At 47.8% G+C, this 11,816-nt stretch overlaps 1 protein-coding gene across 10 annotated transcripts in view; it reads left to right on the forward strand.

The window, feature by feature from the left end:
* The window catches only part of LOC148340939 (muscleblind-like protein 2a), a 63,176-nt gene extending 51,626 nt beyond the window's left edge, over window positions 1-11,550 (forward strand). For all 10 annotated transcript variants that reach the window (XM_088289490.1, XM_088289481.1, XM_088289484.1 and 7 more), the window contains one exon: window positions 8,311-11,550. In XM_088289490.1, the coding sequence (XP_088145616.1) occupies window positions 8,311-8,325 (15 nt within the window). In that variant the 3' untranslated portion in view covers window positions 8,326-11,550. The remainder of the gene's footprint in view (window positions 1-8,310) is intronic.
* Window positions 11,551-11,816: the final 266 nt, after the last annotated feature.

The raw sequence follows: 11,816 nt of genomic DNA on the forward strand, positions 1-11,816 counted from the left end.
TCAGAGATGCACAAGTCAATACCCCGTAGCATTATGGGAACAAAATGCTATGTTTTTAACATTTGGACTGGATTTTATCGATACGTTTGAACGTACTTTGCAAATATATTTGAATGTGTTTGCAAAGAAGTTCAAAACTGAACTCAAAACTCTAACCTAGGGCTGGGCGATAAACCGAAAATTTACCGTTACCGAAATGTATTACAGTGACCGACATAATTTTGCCCTTGCCGGTAAATTCGGTGTCTAAAAAAAATTTTTAAATAAAAGTCTTTTCTGTTTGCGGCGATGTTCATGCCTCTTTAAGACGGCTACAGCGCATCTAGTCACGTGACTCCTGCGCTGTAGAAGACTGTAAACAGAAGACGCGTTCGTTGCTGGCGATTCAAATCCTAAAGCGGCTGACACAGCTGCAGACGAAGTAACGTTAGTTGAAATTGTTCCTGTCGCGCTTGTCCCGAAAAGAAATTCGACATCTGTCGTTTGGAAATGTTTTGGGTTCCATAAAAACAATGTTTGAGCAAAAGAACATGAACTACAAAGTGCGTCGTAAGAACCTGAAACAGCGCGTCCAACCTTTTCTTTTTCACCACCCACAACACAACCATGCTGTTGACTTGGAGCGTGTGCTGAAAGTTCAAAGTGAGAAGCAAGGTTGGACAAGTGACAACAGCCCACTAACGGAGGCGACACCATACGAGAGAACGTCTCAGTGGTGGACGCGATAGCCTAGCACCTAGCTAAAGATAGAGCTCCTCTAGTTACAGTGGAGCGCACAGGATTTAAAAGCCTCATGAACGTAGCCGACAAGAGGTATGAAAATATTTGTCACAAACAGCACTTCCGGATATTGACAACATCGGGACGGGAGCGGAGACATGTCGAGCATTTTGCATCCACATCCGACTTGTGGTTGAGTCGCAACATGGATCCCTGTTTGAGCCTGAATGTGCACTACATAGAGGACAAATGGCGACCGCGCACCAGAGTACTCGAGACTGCACTTTTTCCTGATGAAGCACACTTGTTTAATTGGCATTGGCATTCCATTGACATTTTTTTCATTTTATTTAGCATTTTGTTTACAGGCGACTAGCTCCTTTGCACATGGCATTATTTATATTGTTTACATGATACCTTTACACAAATCTATTCCTTTGCAAATGGCATTACAGCATCTCAGCACAATATATTTGCAGAAAAAGATTTTGTGAGAGGTACCCTTTTTCTCCTGTTCTTTGTGACATTGTTCAAGTCATGCAAAGCAAGCTATTTGAAATGTTTATTCAAATGATTTTTGTACTTTTATTTTTCATTGAAAGTAATGTGTACCAGTTGGTCAATAAAAAAGCAGTTAATATGCATTTCCTGCATTTATTTTGATTTTGGTCCTCAGGGGGAATTTATCGCGCATTTATCGTTATCGAGGTAAAAGTGCCCAATTTATCGTGATATTGATTTTAGGTCATATCGCACAGCCCTACTCTAACCTATCGCAAAAGACTCACCCCATCGCTCCCCACCTTCATTCACGAACACACATTTGTTTTGGAATTGTCGTGGAACAGAAAAGCTACTTGTAATTACTTTTACTTACTACTTTTAAAGTTTTTAACATAAATGAATACGTAAATAAATAGATGCTGTGGGGTCAGAACTGGGGCTCAACAGATTGCTGAGGTTTTAAATATGTGGATCAACAAGATGACGATGACGATGGAGCTGTAGGCGATCACTGTAGTGTGTATTTGACATATTTTCAGTCCTGGAAACTTTCTGACACATGTCATATGCAAGGAAATGGCAAGGAAGGCTTTCGTGTTATTTACAAAAATAAAAAATAAAACCACAGTCACAAGCTCACATTCAGAAAGAAAATGCCTATGAATGAAAAATGTGGGGGCATTAATCAAAGATGTTGATCTGGCAATGTTTGCCATTTCCTGTCATGGTACGCCGGTCGGCGAGGTGGGGAAGGATCCAAAATGCGAGGAAGCAGGGAAAAGGGTCATTTAAAGGGAATTTATTAAGTCAATCCAAACAAAGACAAACAACGTGGCAGGGACCGTGTTCGAGACCGGTCTGGCGGATGTCCGGGAGGCCAGACCAGCGAGTCTTTTCGTGGCCCTTCAGGTGGCCGCCCGGGTGGCCAACCCTGCAAGTCCATTTGTGGCCATTCAGGCGGACGTCCGGGATGGCCAGAACGCCACATGGAGTACGCAGACGAGGCTGAGACGAGAAGCGGTGGCGGGACGCCGGGCGCAGCCGAGACAGGAATTTGGAGCGGCGGCGGATCGTCGGGTGCAGCCGGGACCGGAACTTGGAGCGGCGGCGGACCGTCGGACGCAGCCGAGACAGGAACTTGGGGCAGCAGCCGGACGGGCTCAGCCGAGGCAGGATCTTGGCGCAGCAACGGACCGGGCGCAGCCGAGACAGGAACTCGGAGCGGCGGAGGGTCGTCGGCCACCACCGAGTCAGGATCCTGGAGCGACGACGGTTCGAGACGAGAGGCTGCGGTGGGTCGTCGACCGCCGTTGATGCAGGAACTGGGAACGGCGGCGGGTCATCGAGTGCCGTCGAGGTAGAGGCAAGACGCGGCGGCGTGTCGTCGTCCATCGCCGAGGCCGAGACGAGAAGCGGCGGCGGGTCGTCGGGCGCCGCCGAGGCAGGAACGAGAAGCAGCGGCGTGTCGTCGTCCACCGCCGAGGCAGGAACGAGAAGCGGCGACGTGTCGTCGTCCACCGCCGAGGCAGAGGCGAGAGGCGGCGGCGTGTCGTCGTCCGCCGCCGAGGCCGGAACCTGGAGCGGCGGCGGGTCGTCGTGCTCCACCGAGGCCGGAACCGGGAGTAATGGCGGGTCCTCGGACGCCGCTGAGGCAGAGACGAGAAGCGGCGGTGGGTCGTCGAGCACCGCCGAGGCAGAGACGAGAAGCGACGGCGGGTCGTCGTTCACCGCCGAGGCAGGAACCTGGAACGACGGCGGGTCGTCATTCATCGCCGAGGCAGGAACTTGGGACGGGCGCAGGGCGTGTTCCGCCAGAACGTGGACCTGGGGCGGACGCGGAACGTGCTCCGCTGGAGCATGGGCTTGGGGCGGACGCGGGGCGTGCTCCGCCGGAACGTGGACTTGGGGTGGACGCACGACGTGCTCCGCTGGAACGTGGACTTGGGGCGGACGCACGACGTGCTGCGCTGGAACGTGGACTTGGGACGGACGCAGGACGTGCTCCGCCGGAACATGGACCTGGGGCGCTGGCGAGGCGCCGGAACGGGGCTCAGCAGCTGGCGGGGAGCCGGAACGGGGCTCAGCAGCTGGCGAGGAGCCGGGACGGGCTCAGCAGCTGGCGAGGAGCCGGGACGGGGCTCAGCAGCTGGCGAGGAGCCGGGACGGGGCTCAGCAGCTGGCGAGGAGCCGGGACGGGGCTCAGCAGCTGGCGGGGAGCCGGAACGGGGCTCAGCAGCTGGCGGGGAGCCGGGACGGGGCTCAGCAGCTGGCGAGGAACCGGAACGGGGCTCAGCAGCTGGCGGGGAGCCGGAACGGGACTCAGCAGCTGGCGGGGAGCCGGAACGGGGCTCAGCCGCTGGCGGTGAGCCGGAACGGGGCTCAGCAGCGGGCGAGGGGCCGGAACGGGGCTCAGCAGCTGGCGGGGAGCCGGAACGGGGCTCAGCCGCTGGCGGTGAGCCGGAACGGGGCTCAGCAGCGGGCGAGGGGCCGGAACGGGGCTCAGCAGCTGACGAGGAACCGGAACGGGGCTCAGCAGCTGGCGGGGAGCCGGAACGGGACTCAGCAGCTGGCGGGGAGCCGGAACGGGGCTCAACCGCTGGCGGTGAGCCGGAACGGGACTCAGCAGCTGGCGGGGAGCCGGAACGGGGCTCAACCGCTGGCGGTGAGCCGGAACGGGGCTCAGCAGCGGGCGAGGGGCCGGAACGGGGCTCAGCAGCTGGCGGGGAGCCGGAACGGGACTCAGCAGCTGGCGGGGAGCCGGAACGGGACTCAGCAGTTGGCGGGGAGCCGGAATGGGGCTCAGCCGCTGGCGGGGAGCCGGAACGGGGCTCAGCAGCGGGCGAGGGGCCGGAACGGGACTCAGCAGCTGGCGGGGAGCCGGAACGGGGCTCAGGCGCTGGCGGGGAGCCGGAACGGGGCTCAGCAGCGGGCGAGGAGCCGGAACGGGACTCAGCAGCTGGCGGGGAGCCGGAAAGGGGCTCAGCCGCTGGCGGGGAGCCGGAACGGGGCTCAGCCGCTGGCGGGGGGCCGGAACGGGGCTCAGCAGCGGGCGAGGAGCCGGAACGGGGCTCAGCAGCGGGCGAGGAGCCGGAACGGGACTCAGCAGCGGGCGAGGAGCCGGAGGCGGCCCGGGCGCAGCAGGCGGCCCGGGCGCAGCCGGGACGGGGGGCCTGATCCCTATCAGCCTGCCCCCATAGGGACTCAGGGGAACGGGAGACACGAGGGACCAATACTACAGGGGCTGGTGAGCGTAGACTATGGAACACCAGGGGAACGTGATCAGGTGCAGAAACCGACGGGGAACGAGGTGAGCGAAGTGGCCGTGGCTTACGTGATTTGGGGTGTGAAGCGCGCGAGGTAGAGTGGGAGGTGGTCTCAAAAAACTCAAAAGAAAAGGGTGTCAAGAACTGTTCGGGGGGAGGAAGGTGACCGGTATTAACTGAGTCCGGGTGGCGCTGGGCGTCTAACAGGCTATGTATGAACTCGAAGTCGTCCTCGTGATCCGAGTCGACCAAAACGTGCGGGGCATAGTGCTCAAAATCATCTACGGATTCGGGAACTACCAGAAGGTGATGGGGTGCAAGGGCGTGGTGCTCAAAATCGTAATTCGAGTCTATCATGAGGTGGGGAGGTATGACGGGTAGGTAGTTGATAACATTACCGTGAGACAAAGGGGAAGAAACAGACGAGGTACGAGAGGCGGAACCTACGGGAAGAGCACAGGGTTGGTCGGCAGGCTGATGAGGGCGGTTGTTCGACCGCCGTGAGCTTCTCGCCGGGTCCTTCTTCGGGTCATTCTGTCATGGTACGCCGGTCGGCGAGGTGGGGAAAGACCCAAAATGCGAGGAAGCAGGGAAAAGGGTAACTTAAAGGGAATTTATTAAGTCAATCCAAACAAAGACATACAACGTGGCAGGGTGCAAAAATATCAAAGGCGAACTAAATGTGACTTTAACAGGATAAAAGGAGGAGGAACAGGGGCAGTGACAAATACTAAGGAACGGGAGCGAGAACGAGAACGAGATCAGAGAGCGGCCGTGACAGTCCTCGAATGGAGCAATGACCCGACCCTGAGTTGTCGGCACGGGGTGTTTAAATAGGCGGTTCATTAGGAGAGCAAATGGGAGTCAGGTGTGAAGGCTAATGGGGAACCGGTGTGTGGCTGGTGGGGAACGATCGCTGAAGGAAACGCCCCACTCAGCTGACAAAATCAACAAAAACAAGGACATGGCATGGAAAAGTGAAAATAATAAACCAAAACCATTACATGACCGACACGGGTCATGGCATTTCCTGTCACACGTGGGTCCTGTGAGCACACGAGCCACGTGAGACCGTTGTTGTCTACCACCAACCATCCTTCTAGCGGCTAGCCATTCCCAACCCACCTGTTTCCCGGGCAACATGTGCAAACTAACATCACCTGCTCTTATGCAGCTCAGTAGACAAATATGATAAACATGGGTGTACTGTACTGCCTTCAGTGAAGTCCTACTTAGTCCGACTGGAATAAACACCCCTAATTTTACCATCATTTCTGACACCACGGCTGGACAAATAATATACAGAAAGACACTTACGCACTGCTGAGTGAGTGTTGGACAACCTAGCTTCTCTTGAAAGGTCCGTCTTGAAATGTTCCTTGCAAGTATATCTGCAATGAAATCCACACTTTTCCCTCCTTTGGCCATTGTGGTTTAAGAAATCAAGAATATGTTTTAAAGTTCCGAACGGTCGCCAGTTACGACTTTCTGGTGTGTTGATTCCAATAGCGCTGCCCCCTCACGAGTGAGTATCCAATCACACATCATCCTCAAAGTAAGGCCAGCGAAAAGGCCATCAACTTGTGATCTGATTGGCTCTCTTAACTGTCTATCAACTGTAAACCCCCTTGCTCACACAGAACAGACACCCGAATGATTGTATCTCAAGGCCTCGGACGAATAGTGCATGCTACTGGTATTATGAAATATGCCTGGCAACACGAGCTATAGCTGAATTCTTATTGGATAAAAACGCAAATCTGAAAATTCAACACTAGGATATGATATGACATCAGAGAGAAGAATATGATCATGATTTCTTGATTATGTGAGGCCAGCAGAGAAGGTCTTGGCGGCCTTGACTGCTCACCACATACATAGATGGCCTAAATATATTACTTCATTGTGACAAACTGGAACCTGGTACTTCATTCCAGCCATCTATCCATGATGTACTGCTTGTTGTTTTCATATTCACAGGGGTGATGCAACCTATCCCAACTGATTTAGGGTGAGCGTGGGGTACACTCTGAGCTCATCATCAGTCAATCACACTTCTAAGACATAACACATACAACACTCAACAGTAACACGCAGATCCACTAGTCTGCAGCAAACCAAACATGCATGATTTGGGGTTGTCGCAAGGAGCCAGAAAAAAAAACACACAAGCACAAAAACTAGTTAACTTGGAACAAAAAGGGCTGAACTGAGATTGGGAACAAAACCATGATAAACAGTCCTAAACTAAAAAACACACAAGCACAAAAACTAGTTAACTTGGAACAAAAAGGGCTGAACTGAGATTGGGGACAAAACCATGATAAACAGTCCTAAACTGAGCTGTCCCACGTCTTACAGTGTAACTTTTACTAGTACTGGTCAGTGGTCAGGTTACAAATTATATTACAGCGCCCTCTTCTGTTACTCAAAACAACAGCCCCCTTTTGGGTGGATTTCCAATTCATGATTCAAGTGACACAATTCCTTTTTTTTTCGTCTCCAATGTAGCAGGTTTCGTATTTGTGTCATTGCATTGTAAGGGTCATTCAAGGAGGACGATTTAGGCACCAAGGTAATTTTAGATTTTTTTTTTTCTAGCTCAACCGTCAACAGTACGTTTTAATAGGATATTTAATTTGCTGTGAAATATTTTTTGTTTGAAAATAATCAGGCACCTAAAATGTTTATCAGAAATATTGCTAAAAAGCTCCTTTCTAATTACAGCAATTTTAACTGCTGGCAAGATTAGAATATAATTTGACTTCACTAATAGCAAAAAAAAAAAAAAAAAAAAAAAAAGAAGGCAAGAAAGAAAAAGCAGATTTAAAACGTATTTTTCCCGTTATGTTTTATATGGAAGTTGATTATTAAGAAGGAAGGTTACATTTTCTCTGGTGACAACTAGAATTTACACAAGTGCATGAATGTGTAATTTGTGCGTGGAATATTTGAGACTTCATGGGGGTTAGGGGTCAGGAGAAAATGTCCTCAATTCTGATACGACCCATAAATGATAATGCATGGAATGAAAGATGTATGTCTGTGTCTGTTGGTGTGTGTGCGTGGGGGTGGGTGCGTGTGTGTGTGTGTGTGTTTATCTTTAGCAGTTAATGTTTTCTTTTACATCAAAGCATGCCTGATTTTGTGATGAAGCTATGACACAAACAAATGTCAGGCATTAAAATGCAGAGTGAGCCATGCCCTATTATTTATTCGTATATTTTGCGTCAGGCATCTTGTTGGGCAGCAGTGGCCTCAAAAAGATGTTGAGTTTGTTCACGGCAATTATTTTTCCCATTGTAATTATTTTTTTAACACATTTACTACCATTGACGTCAAAGATCCATTTTTTTATTCGGCTGGAAGTGAATTCATATACACAGTAATTATTGTATGATAATTTTTGACTCCAGACAGACACCGTGCTCCGCCTTTTGCTTGATAGATTGTGTAATTTCTGGTCCGCCAGTTCCGCTATGCTGTGTAATTGTTTGATGTCTTCCATATGGGGTGCGTGCCACTTGAAATATGCATGGAATCATTTTGACCTGCAGAACAAATCCAAACCCAAATCTGAAATACTGTATTGATATCCACTGATCATGCGCTCCCCACTTGTTGCAACCAGTCATGTTTTCTGACTCATCCATCTATATTTTCGTCTCACGCGTTCATCTTTATATATCACCTTAATGAAAGCACATCTGCGTCCAAATATGAGCAGAAAAGGAAATATGGATCAGGGTGATACTTTCACTTGTGTGCTAGGTAGAATGTTTCTTTAAATTTTCTTCACTGTCTTTGTGTGTCTCCCTTGCAGATCATCCTAAAGTAAGCGCCACAAAAGGGCCAGTGTGTGAAGGAGCTGCACAAGAAAACCCCAACCTTCCCATGTGTAAATACTACCTTAATTCTCCAGTAGAGGTCCAGCAACCTGCATGCTAAGTGTGTAGCACTTAACTGCACTTACTGCAGTGTCAACCTAACACACAAAAACACAAAAAACATATAGAGTGTATGTATTTTTTTGACAAAGTGACTGTACGAGTCCAAGATATTGATAATGTTTTGTCATACACACAGAATAGGTACACCACACTGGTCAGTTAAACCCTCATATTATTTGACTAATTTTCACATAATTTCTTTCCTTGTTTAGTCCCAAAACAAAGCTTGATTTGCATTCTGATGTATGGTGCACTCTATTGAAGTGGGATACAGAAAGACACAGAAAACTTGAGAGTAACCACCCAAACACACTTGGACAGCCTCAATGTTTTAGTACGGCGGCGTGAGTGTCACTCTCCTCAGCTTGGAATGTTGTGGTAGCTCAAAGGGGTCCCCGCCCATACTCAATCTGCCCTAGATGCCATATAAAAGTGTGTGACCTGCATCGTATCAAGCCTGGAAGCACTTTGCCAAAGGCCAGCCATTTCTGAAAGCTGCTTGGAACACTACCGACAACACAACATTGATTTGTGGACGTGCCACCTTATTAAACGGCATTCGACTGGCGTTTTTTTTTGTTGTTGTTGTTATGACGAAGAACGTTCATCAGCCTGGGGATCCGGGTCAGTGCCAAGGGCTCGATGCGGTTAAGTCCCAGACATCCCAAGCCATGTGTGTATGTGCGTGTGCATGAGAACCGATAGTCTGCCGGCAGACAAGGGAGCATGGCGAACTTGGTGGCGGGGACAGCTATACAAAACGGTGTTGAACTCAGAGGGCTACACGCGTCTGACTCGAGCATCGCCCGTCATTCTATTTCATCGTAGAAAACTGTAGAAGTGCCTAAACATGCTCACCTGGCTCATGGCCAGTTGCAGAAAAACTGGCGTCACATTTGCTGTGGGAAAGGAAAAAAACTTTTTTTCTGACATCACAAGTGTCTTTCTGGAACTCCAACTAGCTCTCACGATGTACCATCATTTCTTACCAGTAGTTTACAAGAGGAATATGAGAGAGGAGGTGAATGAAACCTGCTTTTAATGTATATATGTAGTTTATATTCTGGTTATATAATTGTATTTCAAGTTTGTGCTATGTGTGCTATCAAAGTATGTTTGGACCCCAGTCCACCTGCACTTCAAGCTAGTCAAGATCATGAAATGTTCTTGCGTTGTTGAATTTTAAACCAATCGGCATATTTCATATGTCTTTTACTACATGACTTCATTTATATTTGTTTTAGCTAAAAACAAATGTAATTTCATGGTGCTTGATGAACATCGACAATCCACAACTTTGGGTTTCGTTCTCCTCGATTGTCTTCATGCATTGCATTGTGTGCGTGCGTGTTTTATTTGATTTGTGATTGGGGCTTAAAGGGAAAGTCAACCCAAAATTTTCTTAACAAGATTATGTCCAACGTAGCAGCACGTAATTCTGATTAATGTTGCATTTGTGGAATATGAGTTAAGCAGCAAAATTAGCCATCTCAGGGGGTGGTGCTGTCGACTGAAAATGCCATCACAATTGCTCAGTGCTCAGCCAACAACCAATCATGGCTAAGCTTCAGAAAACAGGTGAGCCGTTATTGGTCATTACTTGCGCCCTGAGCAACTGTGATGTCATTTTCTTAACTCATGCGCCAGAAACTCAATATTAATGAGAATGTTGTGTTGAGACTAGTGAAGTCAAATTGAACATGTTATTGGAAAGATTTTGGGGGGGGTTGACTTCCTCTCTTAAACATTTGCTGTAATTTATCTTATTTTCAACCTCTTGGTAATTACTATGTTGTAAACACATTTGAAACGAATGTAACTTATTGAGCTGTGCCACGCTGTGCATAGTTGGCAGTGTGGAAGTGGAAGCTTCCAAGCCCAGGCACTGACTACTGGAAGCTACTGGACCTATATGGCCTTCTGGATGGAAAGAGGAAAAAAAGGGCGTTGCAGAAGTGAGAGAGTAGAAATAGAATTGCTTGTGTTGTTGGAGAATAAAAATATGTGTATTGTATAGATTTTACCAATAAAGAGAAAAGAATTAAAGATGTACTTTTCACTCTAGCATACTTGTATTTCATAACAATTAAGTTGTTGCTGTGGCAAAATGTTGCAGTTACGAAAGTTTGGTATTTTTGTAAAAGACATTGTTTAGTTGACATTTTTCCCTGTAGGACACTGTACACAAGGCAGATTGTAAAGAAGATATTAACATTTCTTATTGTTCACTGAGATTGTGACAGTGAACTAATATTTTCACTAGAAAAAACAGCCTCTGTAGCGCTGCAACACTCACTAGACTCAATCACCATATGAATATATAAAATGTACACACAATGACAAACTATGTGAATGAAATATATGACAGCCTGACAAAGGACCTTCAGGCTCCGCACTGATTTGTTTTATTCAGTGTAACGTGAGAGTTAAGGATTGCACTTTTTACACTGATTAAACTGTTTCTTGACAAAAACACAAGAGATTTATGAGCAACAATCTTCCATGTTACATTGGAACATTCTGTTTTCAAGTGAATGTAGTTGGGGAGCAGTGTCTGCACTTGAGACATCCTTGTTTTGTTAGCCACAAAGCCCTTGATGTGTATTTTGAGCATGGACGGTGGATGTAAAAAGAAGGCTAACCGAAGAACTTTGTGAACTGTTGGTTCCCTGAGTTGACTCAGTGTATCCAAATTCATTGCCTTATCTCAAGTCCATAGCGTGTATTTTGTTTTGTAAACTATATGAAGAGGCGTTCTCTTCATGAACCCCTTCGTACTTTCGTTTAAAAAAAATGAATAATTACTGCTATACGAAGCCATGTTTATTCAGTGGAGGCCAAAAGGCTGACTTACTCCTACGGAGTAAACAGTCAAGGACGTGTGGAACTTGTTGACCCTGCGTGACGAGTGGAATTCGCGACTTTGGCCAACAGAGGGCGCCACGCGTGAGACGGTTGGCGACTGCGTGCGCTATACCAAACAGGACGCACATGTAAATCTTTAAGTGAGAAATGTATTCTTTATATTATGTTCCTAATAGTTAAATGTGATTTGGTTCCAACGAGGTAATGTCAAATCTCTTGAAAGATAGAAATAAAGAAAATCAATGTCTCATTGTTGTCTGTCTATTAATTTCCCCGACATATACAAGATGGCGGCATATCTCACATAATTCCAGTGATCTTTCTGTACATTTTATATGAAACTTAAACACATTTGGCAACGATGGGCCGGTTAGAATAATACGCAAAAATACCATTCATGTAAGCACAATTACTCCGGCAAAGACGTAATTGAACAATATGGGAATGGCCCTCGGTTTACGACAATATCACATAGGAACAAACTTGCACTTATTGTAAGATGATAATTACAATA

Source organism: Idiotropiscis lumnitzeri, chromosome 3 (assembly GCF_059441095.1).
Source record: "Idiotropiscis lumnitzeri isolate Australia: NSW breed Sydney's pygmy pipehorse chromosome 3, RoL_Ilum_1.0, whole genome shotgun sequence".
Taxonomy (NCBI): domain Eukaryota; kingdom Metazoa; phylum Chordata; class Actinopteri; order Syngnathiformes; family Syngnathidae; genus Idiotropiscis; species Idiotropiscis lumnitzeri.